The sequence below is a fragment of the Crinia signifera genome, chromosome 12 (genome assembly GCF_055691185.1).
Source record: "Crinia signifera chromosome 12, ASM5569118v1, whole genome shotgun sequence".
Lineage (NCBI taxonomy): Eukaryota > Metazoa > Chordata > Amphibia > Anura > Myobatrachidae > Crinia > Crinia signifera.
In genome coordinates, this window is record NC_139228.1 from 41,261,797 (window position 1) to 41,286,004 (window position 24,208).

Genomic DNA, 24,208 nt, shown 5'->3' on the forward strand with positions numbered 1-24,208 from the left:
TAAAGTCGACATGGATGGATCAACAAAAGCATTAGGTCGACAATGGCTAGGTCAACAATCAAAAGGTCGGCATGGGTTTTTCTTTCTTTTTTCATCCTGAATGTCTACAGAGTTGCAATGGACACTGTCAATGTGTGCGGTGTCCCCTCGCCATGCTTCGGGCACGGTGCCTCGCTACCTCCATGTCCTAGTGGATGGTAGGGCATGAAATACTGCTCGTCGGCACAAAAAAGGCGAAAAACCCATGTTGACCTTTTGACTGTCAACCTAATGCTTGTGTTGACCTTCCATCCATGTCGACCTTAGGCACGTCAACCTATTTCAGGTGTCGACTTAAGCCATGTTGACATAACGACCGTATCCTAAAGATCCACAGGTTGCCTGAAAAACATGAACTGTTGGTAGATCTTGTGGACAGGTTTGGCCGCCCCTGGTCTATAGCGATGGGTGGTCCCGCGCGTCACCATCACCCTCAGAGATAAAGCAATGCATGTACGGTCTATCCTGCGTAGATCGCAAGGTTTTGCCTAGGCAAAACCCCGCTCAGCACAGATTGCGCAGCAAACATCGGGGGTGCATCGCATGTGTGCCGCGATGTCTACTTATGCATCTCCCTCAGCCAGGAGGCATCCATCACCCCATGGGTACGGGGCTTAAGTCCTTAAAAATAGGAGAGGATATAAAAAAAAAAGTCCCATAATGGTATAGAAGGGAAGTGCATAGTTATACAAAAGTCTTGGAAATACTGCAAAGTAACAATGTTTACAGCAAATACTTACCAACCACACCAAACACATTCCTTATATCAGGCACATATATGGCGAGGACAACGATGATTACATTGAGGGTCAGTGTCACCAATATATGATGGAGGTACGAGAAAGGATAGCTGGAGAAGAACAGCATCATGAAAGCCTTTCTAGCCTAAAATAATGGAGGGGGGGGAGGAAACCGGTAAGAAACATAAGCCACTGTCTTGTTTACTCCTCCCCATTACCCAATGTAAGAAAAATAATATTCACCAATGACTTACAGGAAAATGAATAAGTGGGACGGTCAGAAGAACGGCTAGTAAAATAAAGAACCTGACCGTCATGATCAGAGTATCATTAGGCAGGAATCTGCTGTAAGCCTGTAGCAGCTCAGACCCCACTTTATCTGGAACAACAATGAGCATTAAGGCAAAACTCTATCACAAACACAAAGCATCTATTTACACAAACAATGCTTCTCTAGAACCAGTGACAGCGCTGAGGCACGACGGAGACTCACAGTTATACCCCTTACAAATGCTGCATCTCAACCGGAATTTGGACACGGGTCCGTCCTGGGAGTGACCCGGTATTTGCGCTGGTCCCTGATGTCATCCGGGGGCTGGGTGGTGCAGGGGAGGCAGCACTATGGTGACACTGCTGCCTCCTACATAGAAGTGAAAGGGACCCGGGTCCCTCTACCCAGGTTACCCGTTTACACTGCCCAGAAACCCGGGTCTGACCCGAGAATATCACTGCTTTTATTCCGGGTCGGATTGCTGGGTTAATATTAGACATGGCCCTTTCAAGGGGTATAAGTGGTCAGGATAATGCAGCCTCTCTGTGACCCTATGACGATGCCTCATGCCTCAGATGCCTCAGTGATACCCCAGGTTGCCAGTGACTTATCAGGCTGTATTCCAAGCGCTTATGTATGCAGAATGACTCATCCATACTGTCTAGGCAATATACTCCACATTAGTTTTTATTGGTCATAGAGTTTGTATTTCTAGATAAAACGTTTAATCTTAACCGTTTGAGTGCCAGTGCCGCTCACAGTTCTTAGTATAAATAAATACAAGTACAGCCAAGTCAATTCATTGAAGTTAAGTAAAATACTGCACCCAAAACAACACCCGTGAGCGGGATCGGCATTTTGAGGATCTCACACAACAACATTGGCACTCAAAGGGTTAATGCTACACAGTAATTGCCCAGCATAGTTTATGGAACTTACCAGGTGGTGACGAGATTAATTCCTGTTTATACATACCATAAAAAGTGAGATATCCAAACAATGCAGAAATGAAATAGATGAGGAAACTCAGGGATATCCCGAGGTTTGCGACATTCTGCATTCGGCTCTTTGATGGGCTGCCAATCACATACACAACAACAAATAATAGAAATAACAGACTTGGTCAGTGGCACAACAAATAACCCGTGTCATTCACTATTGCTGCAGTTGCCCCAAACAGCTCTCAGCTCTCCAGGCCCAGTGCGCCTCGGGTTACACCGTGCGGCTTTTCTGTGCAAATGTGCATTTTATACGCAATGCAAGGAGACTGCACTGATTAAAAAGGTACAGAATGCGTCACTTGTATAACTGTGAGACTAATGGGGCCTACACACAGGGTGACACTGCTGAGGGATCTGAGCAATGTAGATTGCACAGCACACATTGCTGCCCAGCCATATGTCAGCGCAGTGTGCTGAGTGATCTGTCAGGGCCAGTGTCCAGTAGCGCCGCGCATTGCTATCGCTATGGCCCCTATACACAGAACAATGTAGGGGCATTTTCTAAGCGATCTAGTCAGATCGTAACCCCCCCTCTAAATATTCGTATATGAATTAGCAAGAACAGTATAAAAAGTCTGTTTTCTGTAGTGCCCACCTACAGGCCTCGAATAAAGTCAATTTTAAAGTGTGATATAATCTGTAAAATACCACCGAAATATAACAAAAGGGTGCGAGTCAATAAAAAGATAAAAGGACTAAAATGAAAATGCCCCAACAGCCTTATTTCAGGCACTGAGTAAACAGCTAAGCAATACAGAATGCATATTATGCCACAACAGGGTGGCTAGTTTAAAAATAATATACATTTCACATTGTTTATATCAAAGGTGTAATCCCATTTAAATAAAATTTTCCTAAATTAACATAACAGTAACATTGGGTAAATGTCATTGAGTGATCCAAAGATTAATCTAATAAAAACAAAGGTTCAGCTGGCCTGTGTGTGACCGACTTACCTTTTAAGCTCGCAGTAAATGGGTAAAACAGATGTGTGGCATAGAAACGAGAAGGCCATAGTGGGCAATGCAAACGCACTCTAAAAAACCCAAAAAGGCAAATACGGTAAGGCTACATTGGAAACTATGCATGGCTGGCAATACACACCAGTTGGAAATAAGAAGGAGCAGCCATCGCCTGTACACCGGAGTGAAACGCCATTACCTGGAAGCATGTATCCTATCAGTGTATTGGTAGATTTACTGTAAAATGTAATAGGGTCATCACAGAGCGCTGCACAGCGCTGTGCCGCTGAGCGATCGGTCAGAACCAGTGTTCTCTGGTGGGAACACTTGCTCCGACACCTGTGATTATAGATTTATCCAGCATGCAGGATATTAATCTGCGGGTGATAGCGAGGTGTGGGACTGTGCATCACTATCGCTTTAGCCCCTACACACACAGCGATGGAGGGCCATTTTCTGAGTTATCTAGATAATTTAATTAATAGTGTTTAGAAAATGTTTAGAAAATGGCCTGAAATCGCTACGTGTGTAGGCCCATTAAATTTGAGTGGGGCGTGTTCAACCTGAAATCTAAAGTGCAGTGTAAAAATAAAGCAGCAAGTATTTACACTGCACAGAAACAATATACCTCAACCAAATGTAACGCTCTCTGCACAGGTCACATCTGTCCCACCTGCCGTGCAGCATGGTTTTTTCCCAAATCAGCAATAACAGAGAATAAACTAAAAAAGTTAAACCATTTATCACTAGCAATGGTGATTGATATTTAAGACCCTTCTATTTTTGGTTTAAGTGAGTTTTAAGGCCTTTAACCGATTAAGTGTCAATCCGCATAAAATGCCAGAGTCACTCACATTTGCTACGGAAGGTCGTCCACCCCCGGGAAAATTGTTAAACGGGCGAAAAACGCCCAGTGTGTATGCACTGAGCGTATTTCAGCCCAGCGATATTCCCCATCATCTCTAACCATACACACTGGGCAAAAACCCCCAGTGTGTATGGACCTTTAGACTTGAGAGGTTTTCTTTTTAGCACAGTTTAATGTCAAAATACTAAGCATGTTTATTTTACCAACATTTGTTTTCTCAGACATTAAACCAAGGATAAAAAGTATGGTAGGTACCAACACAAATTCCACAAGGCTGGACAAACTGCTACTTTAACCCCATACGTTTAACAAAATAGCGTGAGCAAAAGCAACAAAGGGAAAGAATACAAGCAATTTCACACTCGTGCTTTCTTGATGTGATGCGATCTCTGCAGTTGCCACGCACAGGTAGCTAAATCCCATACAAGAACCTAGGAGAGACACTTCAGTGTGTTGTGTTTGTAAGTCAATACAGCTATAAAACGACCGTGGTTAAATCATGCTTGACAAGAACAAGCATCCTTGGATTACATTTTTAAACGTCCCCAATATATTATGGCAAACCCTTGGTCAAACTTGGTGAAACCCTAGCCTCCCTTGGGACCTATAATCGCTCTTGGATGGTGCCAGCTTTTGAAGTGCAGAAGATCAGAGGGTCTCTCAGCCATGTGATTCCATATCAGTACATCATCGTTATGCCAAGGACCTCTTAAAATGATCTATTAGTGGGAGTCACACTGATTATGTTTTCCACATCCACCAATGCGTTTATTCAGCAGTCTACTACATCACTGTTACAGGACAGGAAGTGAACTCAAGTGCCATAGATTTAAAATAAACACATTCACTTGTCTAGCACTCTATGGACCGAAAACAAACCAAAAAATAAACTACTTTGGAAAGAAAGATCCAAAACTGGTTTACAGAGTCATAGGTTATACACAGTAACCGTCAATTTCTAAGTAAACGTACAGTATACAACATCTGCTAGCCGCTGGTTACTTTCCCAGCAAATCTAGATGCATGAAAGTAATCAGCAGCTTTAACACAAAAAGGGCAAAAGAATATCAGGGGACAAATGTAATAGGGTGTTAGAATCAGAAAGTGAGAGATTTTAGGAGAGTTTTCCCAATTCTTTTTAAAGCGGCAATCATTTACATGGCAAAATAAACCTAGTTTACCAGTGTAAATGATTGCTGCTTTAAAAAAAAAAAAAATGAGGCAAAATATAACATATACTACTTCAAAATACTACTACAAAATTTATTTCGTACAACACACATCTTCTAAAAACTCACCTCTTTTGAAAATTCAAAAAGTTTTGCTTTACATTCAGAACTATTGGAAATCTGAGGAAAAGAATAAAATGCGAATATTTTTGATTAAGGAAACAATTACTTTAAGGGGTTGTGAAAAAGGGGACATCCACCCAGAGACCTTCTGCCCTAACTGAGACATTGCCAAAACGATCTTTAAAAGGCCCAGACATACAGGATTAATTAGATCGTGGTAGGCCTGCAAAATGGATGCCTTCACAGTGAGCATGTGACAGATCCAATTTAGTAAGCAACTATGGCAATGATGGACACAATAAGGAAATACAAAGTGTTAAAAAAATAAAACATTTAATGGTAATAATGTATTACCATGCTAAGCAGGTCAATGCCCACAATACACATGTAACTGGTGCACTCTATAGGGTGTCATGTCCACCAAAGTCCCATAAGTGCCACGTAGAGTTCTGCCAAACAGGCACACTGTATTGAGCATCTGCCAACATTATGGCCTCATGCCCACATCGTTTTGGAAATGGAACTTTCTAACACTATCATGCCCACCATATAGATTTTCTATAGTTCCCTGCCTGTTACCTGCCTCTACGGAGTTAGAATTCTTGACACATTACAGCTGCTAAGCCAAGAGCAACTAAAGCAACAATGCTTTCTGGTCTTATAAACATTCGCAACACTTTCCTTGCAATGTTTTTGGCAGTGGGTCTAATTTCTAGTAGCACAATATAAACTTGTTTGCTATACTATAATGACATTGGATTTGGAACATGTTACTAAAACAATTTCTCAAGTCCATAGCAAATGCTGTTACCTCCATATATGTCAGAGTGTGATTCAGCGGAAGCGGGCACGGTATGTGCCATTTTTTAATCACAACCTGGAAACAGAAAAAAAAGGGTTAATTAGTGTTGGTAACTTAGTCGTAAGGCCCCCATACACTGAGCCGATTTGGGCCTATTTAACACCACCTCAACATTTGAGAATATAATCCTAATGTCCTTGTAAATGTTCTGACTGGAACTCACTCGGCAGATGTACAGCTGATGTATTAGAACACGTTTTCCCAAATTCTGCCATTACCGTCCAGATTTTAAGGGTATTCATGCTTGAATCCAGATGGTTAAACCAAATTGCCAGAAGTAATATTTAACAGTTTCATATACAGTGAATTATATCCTGTTGTTTTACAATTGGAAACAACGTTAATAGTACAAAATGGTTATGGTATATTAGATCTACAATGTCTAGGTCTACAGTCATATGGTCTACCACTAAGGGTCAAAAGGTCGCCATGAGCTTTTCATATTTTTGATGTCTATGTCAACGTAGGTCGACATGGACACCGTCTAAGTGCACCGCGTTCCCTCGCATGGCTAGCTATGTTCGCCATGCTTCGGGTTCAGAGTCTCGCTGTGCTCGGCACACTTTTATATTCTCCCTCCACACCTTAGTGGAATACCGCCTGTCAGCTCAATTTTTTTTTTAATGCATGTTGACCTTTTGACCCTGTCGACCTGTGGACCTTTGACCTTATGACTGTTGACTTAGAGTCAATCTATCCGAACACCGAACAAAACTGGGTAATAACAGACACACACATAGGTAGGTAGGCCCGCCCGCAAGTTTACAATCTATGTCATCGGTCTTCAAACTGTGGCCCTCCTGATGTTGTGAAACTACAAATCCCAGCATGCCTTGCCACAGTTTTAACACTCCCTTATAGAAAAACTGTGGCAAGGCATGCTGGGATTTGTAGTTTCACAACATCTGGAGGGCCGAAGTTTGAAGACCCATGATCTATGTAATCTGTGCATGGATATACTTAAAACCTGGACTGTAATGGTGGAGTTTGAGAACTCTGTGTTAGAATGACATCGAATAAATCACTAAAAACAGCTGGAGAAAGATATATATCCACAGAAAGATAGCTTGTTAGATTGGATGAAGAGATAAAGATAGATTGTATTTAAAGAAAAAACAGGCAAAAGGTGGAGAATGCACAAAAATAAGCGCAGTGCTAAAAGAAGCTAATGCTAAAGCATTTTCTAGTATATTTCCAGTAAATAATCTTCAGTATGAAGAAGCATATAATTCATCCTAATCACTTCTGTACCCATACATTCTAAAGAGTCCAGTCACATGGATCCTGGGAAATATATGTACAATACCATGTTTGTTTTTAGTTTTATTTTCTTTCCGTGTGTATATAAGAACTTGTGGACCAGGGCACAAGGCCAAGTGGCAGCACCATTGCACAAGGCCAAGTGGCAGCACCATTGGACAAGGCCAAGTGGCAGCACCATTGCACAAGGCCAAGTGGCAGCACCATTGATATCCCCTATATTTGGCTTGCCTGGTGGTTGTGCAGGCCCCCTCATCACAACATTATGAGGTCACATCTGTGGGGATTAGGGGCAGTCCAGGGCACATTAAGATCGGCTGCAGTGCTGTATATCACTACCAGACATGAAGGTACAAAAATCTTCCCATTTCTGATGAACTATACAGGAATATAATTTAATTAATTTAAAATAATATAATATATAATTAATATAATTTAACATATGTTGGAATTTAAAAAGTTCAAAAGTGAAAACGTTAAAAAGGCCAACGGAAAAAGAACAAGACCCAGGGCCGGTGTAAGGTTTCTCAGCACCCTAGGCAAAAATTCAACCTACTGCCACCCCCCACCCCCCATACTGCCACCAATAACCATTTTCCAACCCCTTCATGCATACTTGCTTAACATTCTGGAATGGCAGGGAGCCTCCCTGGGCAAGACTCTTGCTTTCTCTGGAGGCCCCCGGCACCCTCCCCTTTGCTACCCACAACAGAGTACAGGAAGAGAGGGAAGCAAAATAGGGAAGTATGCCTCAAGAGAAAGTATGGAGATGAGGTCGTAGAGGTTCCACAGCAACCACCAGCATTAAGTACAAGGATCCTCACAGACATCCTTTATTTTTTAATAGGCAGACTTGGTGGCGCCCCCCTAGATCCTGGCGCCCTAGGCAGCTGCCTAAAGCTGCCTTGTGGTAGAGCCGGCCCTGGCAAGACCAGCAGCGAGATGACTTGATCACAACTCCACACTACCAACACTGAGCCTCTTGATTGACATTTGTTTAAGGCAGCTATCTATAGGTTCACTAGAAGTCAGCATTGACTTGACGGTATACAACAACATATACAGACTTATCTACATACATCTACAGCTCTTTCAGACGCGACATGGTGTGACACAATAGCACAGTTTTTCAGTTACAATGCATCTTATTTGCAAAACGGTTCAAATAGGACACACAATCAGCTTCTACTGAACAAAAAAATATGTGTGTGCCCCGAATGCCACTGTGTAAGGCAATTTCTTATTTTGGTTAATTAAGCGCAGGGTGCCCCAACCCCACCTGTCTATACTCACATAATTTGGGTATTAAGTAGTGTACCCGTGCACCCAGCTGCTACAACCAAAATAACAGGTCTGTGGCGCAGGTTTCTCACCACCCACTCTAAACCCACATATTTTAATTGCATGTTCTGTTTTCACTGTTTTGTAAATAAGATGCAGTGTAATGGAAAGAATTGCACACAAAAGGACCTCTGAGTCACACAGAGCCCCCACATGATCATGAGTAACATGACTTGTAGCGCATGGAGGATAGATGTATGTGGACACATCTGTAGGGATAAATGTAACTCTCTCTGCACATTACATCTGCCCCACCTGCAGTGCACATGGTTTTGCCCATTTTGAGAACAAGGTGGTACTGCGATCACATCTGAATAAGGCCCTGTGTGTGGATTATATAAGAAACTGTTAATAAATAAATAATATTGGCTACATACACCAACCCAGGCTAATTGAAAAAAACACAAAAAAACCAATGACCAGCGTAATTGAAAAAAAGTTCCACACCAAAATCCAGTGTCTCAGCCACGAGGTGCATTGGAACTGTTCTGCTGGCGATTGGAGATTACATTAGGTCTACCCCAAAAAGGTCAACAGGGGAACGGTCGGCAAGGTCAAAATGTTGACATGAAAAAGTCAACATGAGTTTTTCTAAATTTTTGGGTGTCAAGGTCGACAACTGTTGATATGTGTTGTATAAACACGTCAAGCACATGAAATACACACAAATATATTGTATTTGTGCATAAAACAAGGTTTCAAAACATGAAACAAAGTTTGTGTACGATCTCAGATACTGAATTTAAACGGCAATCAATCATTTCCTTGCAAATATTTAGTGCCAGTTACATATCATGTCCTCAGTAGTGCCAGTTACATATCTTGTCCTCAGTAGTGCCAGTTACATATCATGTCCTCAGTAGTGCCAGATACATATCTTGTCCTCAGTAGTGCCAGTTACATATCATGTCCCCAGTAGTGCCAGTTACAGATCATGTCCCCAGTAGTGCCAGTTACATATCATGTCCCCAGTAGTGCCAGCTACATATCATGTCCCCAGTAGTGCCAGCTACGTATCATGTCCCCAGTAGTGCCAGCTACATATCATGTCCCCAGTATTGCCAGCTACATATCATGTCCCCAGTAGTGCCAGCTACATATCATGTCCCCAGTAGTGCCGGTTACATATCATGTCCTCAGTAGTGCTGTTATAGATGTCCCCAGCATGCTTTAAAAAAAATAAAAAAAAAATTCCGGAATGTATGGTTTTCAAAATAATTTGGATAACGGATATTTGGATAAGGGATACTCAATCTGTATCTAAATCCCTTCTACACCATCCTCTCTACTCCATGAGATGTGGAAGCTATGTATTCAAAAAGGACACCACATAACCACCACCTCCTAGTCAGGCCCTAAAGAGTCTACAGTGACCAAACACTCTGGACGATGACTACAATGAAAAGCTATATGCATTGGTATTCCACAATAATAATGGTGTATAGCGGCAACTCCAGCAATACTGTGGACACAAATACCATTGTATAGATTCTGAAGTTAGTGTATCAGTACATGGAAGTCTAGCAGGCAACTGGGTGCTACACCACTTACTTTAAAAAGGTGAAATACTTGGGTGTAGACCAAGTTCGAACTTTCTCTTTACATTTATACAATGTATAAAATAATATTTGTTCTCTACGGGTATATTAAACGCTAAAGACTTCCTAAGACTGGATTATGAAAATTCATTTGTGCACAATATTTCTCTCCTGTAACCACCGTGACTTAAAACACAGGACGTTCCGTTCAGCATGGACTCATTAAAAAAGTGAAAGGAGTAAAAGTCATTTTGGCCACTTAAGCCCCCTCCCCCCCCACCAAAAAATAGTTATTTTAAGAACTTACCACAATAGCAAAGTAGACCATAAAGAAAAATGACAAACTACTTGTGTAGCCAAGAAAGCCTGTAAAATAACAGTGAAATAAAAAGCAATTTATATGGAACCTGATCTTAATGCAGAGCTAAGGGTTTACATTTCTGGTATGTTTTATTTTACAGTGCTTGGTACCTGGAGCTTAAAGCTCAGAGTAACAGCCTTTCCAGTGCCTGTCACAGATCATTCCTGTCGTTTTGTGGGACCGAATTAGGACGGGTTTTACCACTAATGGAATACCATAAGTAAGAGCTGCCCTTTAATGTTCTCCTGTAAAGATTTTATTTTTGTATAACAGACAACATACTACCGCAGCCCAAGTAATGGCTTAACAAGCCAGGTCCCCTGGCTGAAACAAATTAAAATATTCCAAATAAAAAAGGTACCTCTACCTTCTACTAGGGGCCCCTCTACTTGGCCATCCCGTGCCAGCCCAACAAGGATTTAAAACTTTATTTGTATTTCCTTTGTTCCTTACCTATTCTGGAAAGCATCGCCAGGGGAAGCACAATGCACACGGATGTGATTATTAATAGTAATCTGCCATCAAGGTACCAGGCCCTGAGAAAGCAGGATTTCATTTGGAGCTTAATAGATACAAACACAATACAAAAAGTACAGGATTTACAATAAGGCGCCGTACAGTTTGTGCCTTCCAACCGGCACCACTGCAAATTTCCCTGTTAATTCATGCAGACGGAAGAGGCACAGGTTAGCTACTTGTGGTTTAACATATAATGACATTCAGACACTGCATATTCAGAAATGTAAACTGCAGTAAACTTGGCATGTATTGCAAATGCGTTCATAAAAGTAGTGCTTGAATAGCAACAGTGCAGCTGGGGAGTCCGGACAGGTGACCCCCAACGAAGCGACATCACCAACGAAGTGACATCACCAACTTACGTGCACTGTGACTTGGGTTTCTGTTCAGCCTAATGTGAACTGGGGGCACTACACTTTTTAAATAAAAAATATTTCCTTTATTGAAGCATGAATACATAGTATGCACAAGAGGCATAAAAATACAAAAATAGGGGGGGGGGGGGAAGCTGACCTATCTAAATAAAAAAAACAAGATAGACAATAAAAGCCACACTAGTAAAATATAATCTCTTATTGGTTGCTATAGGTAACATCACGCTTTTTTTATTACATAGAAGTCCATGGACAAGACTGGATGCCCATCAGAATGGAGGCACCATCTTATTCATTTGTTACTGTCGCAGAATGAAGGTTGGATGTGAGGTTATAGATGGGCGTGTAAGAAAACACTTGGTGTGGAGCCATTTTTAGAGAGGAGCAGAGGCCTTACCAAAGCCGACCTCTAACATTGAACAAGGAGCACCACTGCAAGAGAGTAGCAAACTGCTGCTTGTCCTTATTGGAAGATCGACTACACCACACCCCCTTTACACCAGTTTCTGACTGGGCTATGGGGGTTATTCAGACTTGAACACTGTTGTGCGAATGCGGATATAGATTTATGAAGGTCTGCGCAAGGTTCATAGAGTGCATGAGAACAAACTGCAACAAAAATCAGCGAATACTCTATTCACCAGCCCCTTGCAACTCGACTGACAGGAAGACGCTATTTGTGGGGTTCACTAGTAATTTTTTGGTGAGTTTCTGGAAAAATGCAGGCGTGCCCAGGCGGTTCCAGGGAAGGCCTGTGATGTTAGCGCTGGCCTTGATCAGCCCGTCTCTGGTGCAGACTTGTGGAAGGGTCAGAGTTACTCACACTTGCACAGCTGGAAAAATCAAATCGATGGTGAGTGAGTTGCGTATGGATTGGCAGGTTTTCAGTCTGTGTGGGTGGTGACTATCTGATCACAGATCTCTGCAAATTCATACAGCAGATAGTATACTGAGTTTATTAATTATTTATTTATTAATTATTATTAATTATTGTGTACTCGCAAATTTTATAATGCCCCAATGAACAAAAGCAGTAGTTTTGGTCTGTGTCCTAAACACGCACTTCAGGGAAGATATTGTAATGCCCTTGTTACACCGCCACAATAACTTGTGTTCGTTGGGGCTCGGTGTAAAAGGACCCCCCAAAAATAACCCAGGCTCAGTAACCCGGGAATCCAACCTGGGTTGCGAGCAGAGTTGGACAGGGAAGGACCAGTGTAATAGAACGATGTAACCAGGTTACAGCATATGTAGGGTGGTAACAGGAAGCCCCAGCAATAATCCAGGTCCATCCTGCAGTGTAAACAGGGGTTCAAGCCGCAGCCATACAGCTGGAAACTGGTGTTCAGTGACTCAGGCTTGACCCTGTTAAAAAGGGGTATAACAGAAAGACGAGACATTTAACCCTGTGAGTTTCATTGTTGCTGCTAAATATTCGCAAACATTTTCAGCATCGCTCACAGCGACTATTCTTTTAGTATAAATACAAATAAAGCCAAGTCAATTAATTGAAGTTTAATTAAATTTTGCACTTCAAAAAAAAGAACGGTCGGTGTGAGCGACACTGGCATTTTTCGCAGATATTTTGAGGATCTCTCACAGCGACGTTGGCACTCAAAGGGTTAATAATGACAATTTACCCTGTACAACAACTGAAGAAAAAAACGGTACTTGTTTCCTAGCACGGCGCCTACAATATTCAGTCGTATGGCATTGTATACATTGTATAGCATTGCATGCCATATGCACGCATGCGATGCGATTTTAAAATTGTATAAGCACCCTAATGGTTTTTTCAATGTTAAGTGGTCCCCCTATACGATTTTTAATTGTATTAGCACCCTAATGGGTGCTTACAATGTTAAATGCACCCCCACGCCACCCCTACTATCAATGCCAACCTGAAGCGTGGCGAGCGCAGCGAGCCCGCGAGGGATGGTGGTACGCGTCCTCCGACCTTTTCATAACCCCACTATCCACGTCGGCGTGGAGTTGATTTTATATAGTGTGGCGAGCCACCGAGCCCGAAGCTTGGCGAGCCCCGCGAGGGGACACGTATTACTTTTCATGTATTCCGCGTCCGCTCGTCACGCTTCAGGCTCGGTGGCTCGCTGCGCTCGCCACACTATATAAAATCAACTCCACGCTGATGTGGATGGTGGGGGTATCAAAAGGTCAGAGGACGCGTACCGCCGCCGCTCGCCACGCTTCGGGTTGACGTTGATAGTGGGGGTGTCGTGGGGGTGCTTTTAACATTGTAAGCACCCATTACGGTGCTTATACAATTAATAATCTTATAGGGGGCCCATTTAACATTGAAAGCACCCATTACGGTGCTTATACAATTAATAATCTTATAGGGGGCCTATTTAACATTGAAAGCACCCATTACGGTGCTTATACAATTTAAAATCGTATACCATCGCATTGTATGCCATATACAATGGTATACAATTTTAAAATTGTATAACATCGGGTGCCATCGCGTCGCATAGCATACCATTGTAAGGCTTATGGTAGACGATGCGATGGGCGCTGTGCTAGGAAACAAGTACCAAAAAAACAAAACAAACCTTATTTTCTATACCACAAGTCAATTATAATATATATGCAGGCTGGATTAGGGAAGGTTAGGAATATGCAGGTATTACTGGGACGGACGCCAGACATGCATGTCCGTCCCAGACTGGTTGAAGAATATAACGAAAGGAATGTACCCAGGATGACACGTTATTAGTGTCGGAGGTTGGCTGACACTTACCCACTGTGGTCTCCAGACAAGAACTCAGATACAGTGGCGGGTAGCTCAGACTTGATAATGAAGAGATAGGATGACATTGCTGCAAGGGAAGAGCAAATGTACATGTTATATGTGACTAACAATGAATAAGTTAATCAGGGTTAGATGTACGAAGCAGTTATACGGGAGGAGAAGTGAGCCAGAGGAGAAGTGGCTAATGGCAACCAATCAGCACTGAATTAACACCTATACATTTGCATAATATAAAATGATACAGAGCAGCGGATTGGTTGCATTGGGCCTCTTCTCCTCTGGCTCACTTCTCCTCCCTTGTCACTGCTTCATGCATCTAACCCTCAGTGTTTTTATGGAAATAATTCTGATACTGGTTAGCGGTTAAAGAGACCCCAACAGTAGCTTATATTTTCCTTCCTGCCTTTCAGCTTTGTCCAAATATTATAGAAATGTTTAATTCAAATCATTTATAATGTAGCACACATTACTCAGCTCTGGGCCGACAAGGAATATAATATATACAGAAGACAGACGCAACTGTACATGTGACAACAGTTAAGCATCAATGCGTGTTTAAACTCTGAGAGATGGTATACATATACCGCTCAGAAAATATGCAAATCATACAAATCCTGCAATGATCTTGTGAAGCTACAGGTAGCACACATTGGTGTCAATGTGAGGACAATGTACAGAACAACAGATGGGAGGGTCAGGGGGTACATGACATTATCAAAGAACTGCAGCTAAATAGAGGTACTGGCTTTCCACAGCATCCCAAACTATACGGGATATGGTTGTATTGTCGACAGCACTTAGGTCGACACCGTTGGGTCGACAGGTGGGAAGGTCGACAGGTGTCTAGGTCGACATGGGTGAAGGTCAACAGGTGTCAAGGTCGAAGGGGACAATGTCGACATGGGTTTAGGTCGACACAGCGTTAGGTCGACATGGTTTTTTTACTGGTTTTTGAGCCAACGTGTCGACAGGCGGTATTTAATGCCCTACCATCCACTAGGGCACGGTGGGAGAATAAAATAGTGTGCCAAGCGCAGCGAGGCACTGCGTCCAAAGCATCGCGAGCGAGGGGCTGCAGTTGACTTCCAACTGTGTCCATGTCGACTGTGTCGACATTCGGGTCAAAAAATAGTAAAAAAAAAATGTTGGCCTTCCGACCTAACCCATGTCGACCTTGCCCCCTGTCAACCTAGACACCTGTCGACCTAATGAAGGTCGACCTAAGTGCAGTCGACAATACGATCCACACCTACTGTAACTATACAGCTCCACCCAACACAATAAGAATAATGACACAAGTAACCTAAACCAGAAGAGACTTGTTTATGCATTTGTGCTGCATTGTGTGTTTCAAAGACTTGTTTTACTGTATTCTTTTAACATAACTGTATATGTTTATAAAGTAAAGGATGATACCAACATTGAGGTAAGGAAATAATGAGAGAGATGGGGTGGTAAAAGGAACAAAGCACAGAGATCAGTATTCCACACAGTAATATGCAGAAACTGATTTAGATGCCAACAAACCTCAGTATAAGACGAGAAGACTGTCATTGTGATGATCACAATTTCTCCCAAAACCTCAGCAAGTCTAGATACTGTCATCCAAGGGACCAGTCAGCATAGTTTGTTATTGAGGAGAGTAGGACAGGAAGAGGGAGGGAGAGGGGGAGAGAGAGAGAGCAGGGGTTAGAAAGGATGAAAGTGTGATTAGTAGCTTATTATATATTAGCTTATTATATTATAGCTTATAGTAGTGTACATTTTTGCATTGCAGCAAGTACTAGGCAAAGTTTCTACATGCAAGGCAAACAGCCACCCAATCAGGGCCGGATTAACAATGGACCTGATGGAGCTATAGCTCCAGGCCCACTCTCCAAATAGGCCCATTTTGTAGCTGAGGGCCAGGGCTTTCCAACGAGTCCAGCCCCACGTCGCTAGTCCCCCGGGAACCAGAGATACCGCCAGGCAAACCTGGAACGTTTTCCCCATAGGATAACATGACCAGCTTATTCCGACCTCCACCCGGTTCCAACGGCTGCCAGTTCCCCCTCTGGCATCACAGAAGCTCAAGGTTAATCTCAGTCGATTCCAAATAGCTGTGCCTTCAATCTGATACCTGGTCCGTATGGGTTCATGGGTTGTAGAGATATTGTGGGTAAACCAATTTTTTTTTCATTTCTGAAATGTAATTTCATGGCTGTTCATGTTGTTTGAGGACAGATTTCTCTGGAACCAAATGGCCCAGTTTCACGGGACCAAAATCATTCGAAGCCCACATTTAAAGGGGTCAGTTGGTTCAGAAGATATAGCTGGTTGTTTAAAGGGAGGCGGGGGTGGTTTTCTCTCCCCCTCACACCAGAAAATGCAGGGACTAGGTTGGTGTAAAAGGGGCCAGTCCGGGAATGTCCCTGCATGATCCTGGGACCATATTCCCGGTTAAATCCCTGCAATTTCGGGTGTGAAAGGGGTATTATTTCAAATAGCCGGGACCTGCAGTGCTCTAAATACAGCCGGGCAGCCCCCTGCTCTCTACCCGGCTGTCATTTTTGCCCGGCGGTGGCTGTCCCCCAGTTACCGCGAGCATGTATTCCCCTTGGTAATGAGCATGTAATCCCACATGGCAACGAGCATGGAACCCCTGGCAATGAGCATGGAACCCCTGACAATAATGTAGGTAAGCAACACTTATGTAGCATAATTTTTAATGGAAATTATGGTGTGTGGCTTAACATGTAATGGGCATTATAGTGTACATTTTTAATGTGCGCCTTTGGCACGCAATGCCCCTGTTTATGAAGCATATTGTGCATTATTGCTCAATCTGTTTGGTATAGTGCAGGTATGTCCAAGCTATGGCCCTACAGCTGTTGTGAAACTACAAGTCCCATCATGCATTGCCACAGTTTTGCTATTAGGGAATGCTAAAACTATGTCAAGGCATGCTGGGACGTGTAGTTTCACAACAGCTGGAGCACCACTGTTTGGACATACCTGGTATAGTGTGTATTTTGGCTCAATCCATGTGGTATAATGTGTAAGAGGCAAGTACAGTATAAGGGGGTTACTATTGTGTTGCATGATTTGAATAAGGGGTATATGGTGTGGTAAATTTAGGTGACCACATAAAAGGTGCTGAAATGTTGTCTACCAAGTTTCGGCTTTCACTATTCTTTTTATGACTGGAGTGCCGCCTCATCCCGCAAGTATTTTAGTACATTGACGTCCTGCGGGTGCACCTTTGGAGGACACCCGCCAATATATCTCCCTGCATTTTTCCTATGCCAGCCCCCTGCCTTTTCCAGGCATATATAATTAGTTGAAAGTATTTACACAAATAGAGCCACACCCATGAGCAGACCACCCACACTGGTCACCCCTCCCACATTATTAGGTGCTGGCCACAATCCCTAATATTGCGCATAATAGGCCCTTGATCGTTTTCAGCTCCAGGCCCATTTAGACCTTAATCTGGCTCTGCACCCAATGACACACGAGGTCCATAGTTATTGCTTTACAGTTATAGGGTCTAGCTCACATTTTGCTAGCTTTGTGACTAAGGTGCTCACTAGCACCGAAACAGGCTTGTCATGCAATGACCTAATGGAGGAGGACCGGGAGACGCTCAACTCTTATTGCTGCTAAGTACTTTTTTATTCTTTCCACGGCCTCCTCTTGATGTAAACTTTTTGTCACTATGCACTTTACAATATGCCATTTATAAATACTTGTTTCTAAATCTGATGTTGCTGGCGTACAGTTTTGTTTCTATACATTACTCCAGGTCTCTTTGCCGGGCACTCAGTCGTTGATTTAGTTAGTGCTGTGCGGCTACCTCCTTTGAACTATATATATATATATATATATATATATATATATATATATGGTAGAGACAGAGGCACTTCTGGGACTTGTAGTGCTAGTAAATAAATACAGACAGCGTGGTCCGTGGGTGATGTTCCGGTCTTTATTTGACCTTTTTCAAGCTCAATGTGTACAGTACAATGACATACCTTTGTAGCCACCACCATTCACCATGACTGGGACACCTTAAAGACCAAAACGTCGCCCACGCTGTCTGTATTTATTTACTAGCACTACAAGTCCCAGGAGTGCCTCCGTCTCAAACCTGTACATGTGGCACGCAGCTGCCATTGGCAGGCACCCGGGCAATATTTTTTGGTAGTTGTGTATTATCACGGCGCCCGTTAAGTACTTTATGTAGTGTCCTATTCACAAAAGGTATATTAGGGATATTATGTAGTTTCACGGCAGCACTGGGTTGGGATCGCATTGCATCGCATGCAATTTGTGTGCGATGCAATGGTACTTGTGTAGTTTCAGGACGTGGATAGTGGGGGTATCAACAGGTCGGGAGGACGCGTACCGCGTGTGCTCGCCACTCTTTGGGGTGACGTGGATGTGCTAAGTAATAGTCGGGTGTGCCAAATCGCATGCGATTTGCGTGCGATGCGATCCGATCCGCGGGCAGTGGCCCTGTGAAACGACATGCGATGCGATCCGACTACACCAACTAAGTTGCGCAGACAAGCACCGGGATAATACACAAGTTTTTTTTAAAGAGCATTCAGCTTGAACATGGAAAGTTTGGACTTCTGTAAGGAAAGGATGAAACCCAAAACCTTTCTATCACATTCAGTAAGTGAAATAAGACATCCGTATGGAAATTTGACTTGTGGCTGTAAATTCGGCACTTGCACTCCAATGGGTTTTGGAGAATTGTATTGAGGGAGGGTAGTGGCAGAGGATTTGTTAAGTTCTAATCAAAGCTTAATCGTGAATGTGAAACACTACCTGGAATCCGGAGCTGACCTGCGCGCAAACTGCGATAGTTCTGGCTTTACACATGCACTAACTGCAGCTTTTTAAGTGAATGCATTTTAGACTCTGCATTGGGTTCAACGTGTTTAAATAAAAATGGATTAATATACCTCACGTATAACCACATTCATTAGCCAATGTTCAATGCTGCGGCCGGCGAGGGGGTTAAACAGCGCGGATTGCAGAAAACCAGCGATCCTCGCTGTTTAACCCCCTCGCCGGCCGCTCACCCTATTCAACGTTTCAGGGAAATCCCCCAAACAGCGAGACCCTTGGCTAATGCAACAAACCCGCTGTATTTAGCCTCGAGTCTAGCTGCTTCTGCAGCCGCATACGCCGATTTTCCCGATTACCCCTCGCTCAATAAACGGAGCGAGGGGGAATTGGCGTATGAGGGGGTGAGTTAAATACTGACAGGGCGAGCGGTGACAGCAACGGGAAGCCCTGCTCGCTGTCACCGTTCACCCACGGCATTGAATAGACCCCATTATATTGATGACACAGGAATTTGTATCATTTTATAAAAATAAAAAAAAGCTAAAGTGGTGTACACACGGGCTGACCTGGAAGCCATCGATACAGATTCGAAATCAACGGCTGACAGGATCCGACTGGTTGCTGGAATCGACCAGGCGGGAGGACCGCACACAGGGGGAGGGATGCTGCATTGAGCGGCATGGAACCGATTTTGATCTGGCCGATTGCGCATCGGGATCAAAATCAGCCAACACTATTTGATTCAGTGTCATTATCGGTTTGATTTGGACTATATAGTCCAAACTGAATAAAAAAGAACACTGAATGGAACAGTGTGTACAAAGCACAATTCTTCATTCCATATCTACCCATGGAGTGACCAACTTTCTTACCAAGACTATAGGGTGGTGTTTAAATAAATTCTACACTCATTTGCATAAAATTCCACTAGAGATCAAAGGAAGAGAGAGGTGACATACCTAAAGAGAATAGCTTTGGAGCAATAATACGCATGTGGTTTATGTGCTTTTGTGTTGACAGCCCACTTTATATTGGTGTCCTTGTCCTTAGCGGCCTGTTTTATTTACATTACTTAACCTTTATCCCGTTGCAGGGACCTGGAATTCAGTCTTTCTATCCTCGTACAGGACAAAAAGATCCTTTTATGTGCCTCCGTAATGTGAGAGAATATTAATTATGTTTTCACAAAACCAATATTCATTAGGAAAAAAAAAAGTTTAGAGAAATGAAAAGGAGAAACCCAAGACTGTTATTCCATAGGAAATGTGAAATACATGAATGTTAAGTGGCCGATATCTAGCGGAAGGTTAAATGAAAGCAGTTGCTGGGTCAAGAAAAAAAAAAAACGGAGAGATATTCTTGCTTTGTGTAGAATATTTTACAGCAGAAAATCCCTCAGCCATTTGCTGCCTCAGTTACACAGCTGCTGCCTGCAGCTCGGCAAGACATCCATCCCTGTCCTTAACTCCCTTGTTATGGGGAGAACAGCAGGTCTGCTCAGCTGATATTGGGTTACACGAGCTTATGCACATGCTTAACTGCTTCAATGCTGGCATCTAAGCCACAGGGCATACTTTTTTTTTTTTACATTTGCTCTAACTATGAGGTCTCATCCCAAGAACAACACAAGGGTGCTTTTGCTAAGGCGGCACAGTGTAGAAACAGCTCAGTGGACAGTTACCGGAGGGAGACCAGTATGCGCCACACTGTAGCACCCATTCATAATTAAGCAAACTGGGGACTGTGGTTTACAGTGCTAGTTAGCCAGGCTAGTTAGCCAGGAGATTTATGTGTAATCACCTGGTTTAGGCTGTTAGTACATAGCGTGAATACGTACAAATGTACAGAAACTGAGCTTTCTACATCATTTTGCCAAAAACCAATGAAATTATCGGTCGTTTTTTTTGATAGGCAGAAAAAAAAAATGGAGGTAGCCATTGCAAACACAAGTACATAGAGAACATACAAACTTCACTCCAATAGCCGGTCTTCTCAAGATGAGCATGGCCCTTCTTGTGTTACTCTCCTGCACACAGGCCCTTATTCTGATCGGTGCGGCCGGATCCGAATATGCGGCCAGGACCGTGCGTGCGAAACCCCGCCTTCCATACGGATCGCCAACTCCGTCCGTACGCGGTAAGAAGCTGGCCGAACGGACCGCACGTGTATTTTTCATGGAATACGCCTCCTCCATCTCAGGGAACCTCCCCCATTATTCGATGGTCGGGATCAGAATTAGGGCTACAATGACAATTAACGTGGTATTCAATCTTGGATTCTGACTGTCGGAACGTTCCGGCAGTCGGAATCCTGGCCCGTTTTCGCTCTGCTTGACAGGCAGAATTAAATATTTTGTCTGTTAAGTGGCATAACGTGGGCGTGTCAGAAAAAACGGACTTGGATTGACGAGAAACGGCCGTGATTTCGCCAATCCACGGCCGTTTCCGACAAAACAAAACAAGTCGGATCCGTTTTGTCTGAATTCGCCTTCAATGTTGCCAGAAACGGCAGCATTGAATAGGAGGCGGGAGCTATTTCTCCTGTCGGAAATAGCGCCCGACATTGAATACCCCCCTAAACCTTTAGGCTCAACAGCATTAGTTGTAGGATTGCAATAACTAGATATAACTGGATATGAAACAACATTTGTATCTTGGATAATATGGAAAGTTGTGTATGTAGGCATTTTGCATTTATTTCTATTTTTCATTGGCTTGTACTGTTCATGTACTATGCATAGCAGTACGGAACTCTTGTGGTACCATATAAATAACGGATGATAACACCACAAGTAATAATAATAATAATAATGATACAGGCAGCCAGCTAATGATTGCGTCCCCATGACTTGGATATTTGTACGGACTATACGCTGTAGCGGAAAAAACCCTGCTAATAAACAGGTTATATTTCACTATTAAAACATAATTCTGCCCCAGAAAGAACAAAGTGTTTACACTGAATTAATAAGATGATCAGACTTTCAACACTTGGAGGAAGACTGTCAACTACTTAAAGGATTAATTAGCCATTACTAAACAAACAGATGTATAAAGGGAGGAAGTTGCGTGTTTATTCTGAAACTTCAAACATTTATTATATAAATGAAAGAATCTCGGAGGGCATGACTGGTGATGACAGAATGTGTCAAAATTTCTCCCAGCCGGCAAAATAATGGACTTCCCATACCAATACCTCACACGTGAGTGGGTCTAGCAGCTAAATAGTGTACGGTATAAAGAAGTTAAATGATGTAGGCGTCCTGCAATATCACTGTAACATGGCAGAGGCAACTAGTACGAGCGTAAAGAATATTCATGGGAATGCAGACCATCACTGTTGGACACAAAGCGCTGTCACTAGCCAAGATCTGCGCCTGTCTTCTGCACGGATCACTAGCTCCCATTCACTATTACAGGAATTTCCTCGGGCTGCTCCCACCCTATGGAATGCCCTTCCACGCACAATAAGACTCTCCAATAGCCTCCAAACTTTCAAGCATTCCCTGAAAACTCACCTCTTCAGGCAAGCCTATCATATTTAAGTTCTACACGCATAACCCTCTGAGGCACTTATGTATTATAAAGCTTCCCTTCTGGACCTGCAACTTGGTGGGACTGCTATGCTATTACTGGTGCCTGTCCTTGTATTTCCCTCCTATGTCACTATAGAGCAGGCTTGGCCAACCTCTGGCTCTCCAGATGTTGTGAAACTACAAATCCCAGCATGCCTTGCCAGTGTTTTAATACTACCTTATAGCAAAACTGTGGTAAGGCATGATGGGATTTGTAGTTTCACAACATCTGGAGAGCCACAGGTTGGCCAGGCCTGCTATAGAGTGTAAGCTTGCAGCAGGGCCCTCCTAAGTCCAAGTCTGTCTGTTACACAGTTTGGGCCTTATTTTGGTTCACTCTTTCTGACAAAATCATGTGCACTGCAGGAGGGCAGATGTAAAATGTGCAGAGAGAATTAGATATGGGTGAGTTATTTTGTTTCTGTGAAGGGAAAATACTGGCTGCTTTATTTTTACACTGCAATATAGATCTCACTTTAAAGTAAAACCCCACCCAAATATTATTATATCTGCACAAGTTACATCTGCCCCACCTGCAGTGCACATGGTTTTGCCCATCTAAGAAGGATTTTGTCAGAAAGCGTGAACTAAAATAAGGCCCTTTGTTTTATCACTGTCTACAATTGTAAAATGGAATCTGCTGCGCTATATAAGAAACTGTAAATAAAGAAATAATAATAATTGAGCTGGTATAATATAAAATAGTTCTCAGTTCTACACAGATCAAAACATACAGCAGAATGATATTGATATTTTTTTTTTTTTTAAACAACTTTTATTTGGTCAAAGCTTCAAAGCAATATAATGTATATTAGGATACAATAATCAAATAGATATTGATATTTTATTCATAAAATACATAGTGAAATGCAATTATTTGTATGATCCTAAATTTATAATGGTGCCACAAGCACCGTGTCAGTCCCACTTTCCACCATCCGCACCAGGATCGGAGTCCGGACCAGCCTTCAGGATACAGCTATCAGCATTTACCCACCCAAACATCTCAAGGGCCATCTTCAACATCCTCTTTAAAACCCTCCGTCCCCTTCGGCCAAATTGGGACTCCAAAGTCATTCCAGTGGACCGGTAATTTGTGCCAACCTTGGGCCGACCACTTGGACAATCTGAGACTGTTTCACCAGGAGTGGTAATTATTATGTTCTAAACCAATACTGTCTGGCATCAATAGGAACGGACTCTCCAATATAGTGCTGCTAGTGTGGAAGTGGGATCATCTGTCATTGTTTTTATTAATTGTACATTCCTATATCTATTATGTTTTAGTGAATTTATTACCATTAAATTTGTTGTACAGGTCATCCAATTTTCTCAAAAGTTTTTAAAGGTACAGCGCTGCTTTATTTTTTCTTGTTTTTCTATGGTGCCACAAGCAGTCTGCAGAACCTTACAGAGTCAGATACAGAGCACTATAGAGTACTGAGCTGTGGACAACTGGCCAGCAGATGGCGCTGTGGCTTCACATGTACTGTAGAGTTCACCGATGGCAGTATCTCCTCACTAGTTCGCCATTGCAGACTGTAGTGACTTTCCAATGCAGTTTCTTTGGCTTAAGCATAAGCAAATAAAACTG

At 42.8% G+C, this 24,208-nt stretch overlaps 1 protein-coding gene across 3 annotated transcripts in view; it reads right to left on the reverse strand.

The window, feature by feature from the left end:
- Positions 1–24,208, reverse strand: part of SLC38A6 (solute carrier family 38 member 6) — a 71,432-nt gene that overhangs the window by 14,936 nt on the left and 32,288 nt on the right. For 2 of the 3 annotated variants that reach the window (XM_083166652.1, XM_083166654.1), the window contains exons 6-14: positions 14,190–14,268; positions 10,989–11,071; positions 10,482–10,540; positions 5,985–6,050; positions 5,180–5,230; positions 3,008–3,087; positions 2,026–2,126; positions 1,034–1,158; positions 780–924 (exon numbers count right to left, since the gene is read on the reverse strand). In XM_083166652.1, coding sequence (XP_083022778.1) covers positions 780–924; positions 1,034–1,158; positions 2,026–2,126; positions 3,008–3,087; positions 5,180–5,230; positions 5,985–6,050; positions 10,482–10,540; positions 10,989–11,071; positions 14,190–14,268 — 789 coding nt within the window. Of the gene's footprint in view, positions 1–779; positions 925–1,033; positions 1,159–2,025; positions 2,127–3,007; positions 3,088–5,179; positions 5,231–5,984; positions 6,051–10,481; positions 10,541–10,988; positions 11,072–14,189; positions 14,269–15,728; positions 15,800–24,208 lie in introns of all 3 variants that reach the window. The other variant, XM_083166653.1, reaches the window with a different exon arrangement.